Source organism: Vulpes vulpes, chromosome 1 (assembly GCF_048418805.1).
Source record: "Vulpes vulpes isolate BD-2025 chromosome 1, VulVul3, whole genome shotgun sequence".
Classification (NCBI taxonomy): Eukaryota; Metazoa; Chordata; class Mammalia; order Carnivora; family Canidae; genus Vulpes; species Vulpes vulpes.
Window position 1 is genome coordinate 18,063,141 of NC_132780.1, and position 2,971 is coordinate 18,066,111.

A 2,971-nucleotide genomic window follows, 5' to 3' on the forward strand; every position below is an offset into this window, starting at 1 on the left:
CCGAGCTGCGGCAGCCTAGCTCTGGCCCCGGGGAGGGGTGAGCCCGCGTCTCTCCCCCGGGGAGCCCAGGGCTTCTCGTCCATCCGCAGCTGGAGCCTGGGGCCCGGGGCCCGGCGGCGCGCCTGGGAGGAGCCAGCTCTCGGCCGGGAAGGCGTAGGCCGCCTGGTTGGCCATGGTGTAGATGGTCTGCAAAGCCGAGTACAGAGGCCCCCAGAGCTGCCGGAGTCCGAATTGCTCCTCCCAGGTCAGCGGGGAACGCTTCTGCAGCTCGCACACCTGAGCGACGTCCTGATAGATGGCCTCAGACAGGGCGCGCAGGGTGGTCACCAGGGCCTTCCGAAGTGGAGGCGGCCGGTCTCCCCGAGGGCTGTGTCTGCCCCGCCTGCTGCGCCCCGCGCCCCGCGCCCAGCGTCTCCCTCTCCCGGGGCGGGCGGGCGCGGTCCCCTCGCTCTCGCTGCTGCGGCCGTAGTCAGACGCCCTCCGTTTCTTCTTTTCCGGAGTCACACTGCCCTCATCTGCTGGAGGGACCCCTGCAGAGGAAGCATGTGGATGAACGACTTGCAAGAGTGGACCCCCATTCCCTTGGGTGAATTCCACCAGTCTCCTACTCTGTTCGGCCCCATCTCCTTGATGCCCATCATGGGTCCCCAAATGCTCCCCTGATTCCAGTTTCCTAACTCGCTTCAACCACCCAACAACCCCCTCCAGGCCGACGCCCTCCATATCTCACCTGCTTTCCTGTCCGTACACCTCCCAGCCCAAAACAAGATCCTACCTGCTCCATCACAGGTGCTGTCGCTGGAACTGATTTTCCTCTTCCTGGAGCCCTCCCAACTGGGGCAGCCTTCCAATTCTGTAGACAAAGAGTTTTGTGACTGTCTGCAACAGGACACCCAGGACACATGAGTCCATCCTGGACACACAAGGATCAATGCGGGCAACCGAAACTACATCCCCATCTGTTCCTAGGATCCAGAGTCTGCAAGAGTCTCCCTGACCCGGGAGACTGAGTCAACCCATGTCCTGTCCCTCCTCCCCAGGAAAACGAATTCTTACCTGATCCAGAGCTACTGCTGTGTGTTTTGAGCTCAGTTTCCTTGGAGTTCTCCTCATCTGTCTCCGGCTCTGACCCTGGAGGAAATAGTTTAGGTGACTGGCCTCAGGCAAGGTCCACAGAACTCCCTAGTCCATCCCTGATCCCAATTGGTGGACAGTTCTCTCAACTGAGGTTGTTCAGCCAGTGTCAAAGGTGAACCAGAACAATATGGTTCCAGGGGATCATTGCCATGTTTCCTAAGGCCCCTCTGAGCGCTGGGTGACACTTCCTATCCCCTATCTCAAAATAAAATCCTGACCCCTAACCCCCCCTTCCAGCCCCCATACACAAACCACCGAGATTCCTACCTTGCCTTTGGGTGCAACCCTGTCTTAACAGGGAAGAGAACGTCTCCTCTTTTCCTTCGAGTGATTTCTCCTCCACATCTGAGCCTCTTTCTTTAGAGTTCTGCTGGCAGGGCGTCTGGTCTGTGGGGTGTTGCATGGAGGGGCTGTGGGCGTCTATGCCTTCAATTCTCAAGTGCATCTTAAAGTCTACAGGGACGATCCTCCCGCTGTGACGTTCGGACACCGAAGTGTGGACTGGTTGCTAGGACCTGCCTTTTATAGCACCCCCCAAGGGCGTGGCTTGCTCTGATTGGCTGGAAATATTCCATCTTCTTGTCACCTTTCAGAACCTGGACTGGTCTGAGAGGAGGGATGTTGGGGGTTGTACTTCCGCTGCGGAGCCTCACACAGCTAAGGGTCCTTTGCAGGGTCCTGTCATGGTGTCAAAAAAGCAGGACAGCAAAACTAGGGGCAGAGGGATAGAAGATGGAGAAGACTCTTCCCTTTTTTCTGGCCCAACTCCCAGTCACAAGTATTTAAGACCCTGCTAGATTCTGTGGCTTCTTCCCTGGTGAAATGAGAAGCGAGTGCTGCCCAAGGAAGGGCAAGAGGATTACGTAGGCTCATCAGAAGGGTTTCTTCCATATCGGTGAAAAACATGTTTTCAGTATCCTTCGCACTGATAATTTCATTCTATGCATGTCATAGGAAAATCAGACTTAAAAAAAAAAAAATGTCTATCAGACCCATTATGCAAGTGGAGTATTTCTCTCCCATGTTCCCATCCTTGCCAAAAGATGCCCTAGATCTTTAAGGACTGACTGGATATCACGGTAGGAAATTTTACAAGTCAATCTTACCTATTAGTACATCTGACGAATACATCTTTGTATAAAAATGAAGGCAGCAATGAACTAAAAAGTATTAATGGTGAAGATAGTTGCCCAGTATTGATTTATCTTCTTTAAAGCTTTTAATATGGAAATTTCAAGCATTCACACAATAAAGGAAAATAAAGAGAATCTTTGTTTACACTTAAGATCACTTCAAAATATCTCATTTTTTTTAAAATTTTATTTATTTATTCATGAGAGACACAGAGAGGCAGAGACATAGACAGAAGGAGAAGTAGGCTTCCTGCAGGGAGCCAGATGGGGAACTCAATTCCAGGATCCCAGGATCACAACCTGAGCCAAAAGCAGATGCTCAATCACTAAGTTGCTCAGGTGCCCCAAAATATGTCAGCATTTTGCCAATCTTAGATGATCCACTCCAAACTTTTCCTTTGTGATGGGGGTTGGGTGGGAAATGGAGCTGGAATACTTTGATACAAGTCCTAGAATTCTGTATTTCTCTAATAATCAAGTTGTGAGCTATAAGATTGATCTCTAATAAATAATTACTCAAGGATATAAAAGATAATAAAAAGACTCCCAGGCATGACAAAACATGAGAGACTCCTAACTCTGGGAAATGAACAAAGGGAAGTGAAGGGGAGCTGGGTGGGGGATGGGGTGACTGGGTGATGGGCTCCAAGGAGGGCACTTGATGGGATGAGCCCTGGGTGTTATACTATATGATGGCAAAT

General features: G+C 51.4%; 1 protein-coding gene across 1 annotated transcript; it reads right to left on the reverse strand.

Moving 5' to 3' along the window:
- LOC112931479 (protein FRG2-like-1) lies at positions 1 to 2,268 on the reverse strand. The gene is made up of 4 exons (XM_072747350.1): positions 2,244 to 2,268; positions 1,057 to 1,158; positions 776 to 853; positions 1 to 530 (listed from the first exon to the last, which is right to left on the reverse strand). Exons 1-4 carry the CDS (start codon positions 2,266 to 2,268, stop codon positions 16 to 18), a joined length of 720 nt encoding a protein of 239 aa, XP_072603451.1. The 3' UTR covers positions 1 to 15.
- Positions 2,269 to 2,971: the final 703 nt, after the last annotated feature.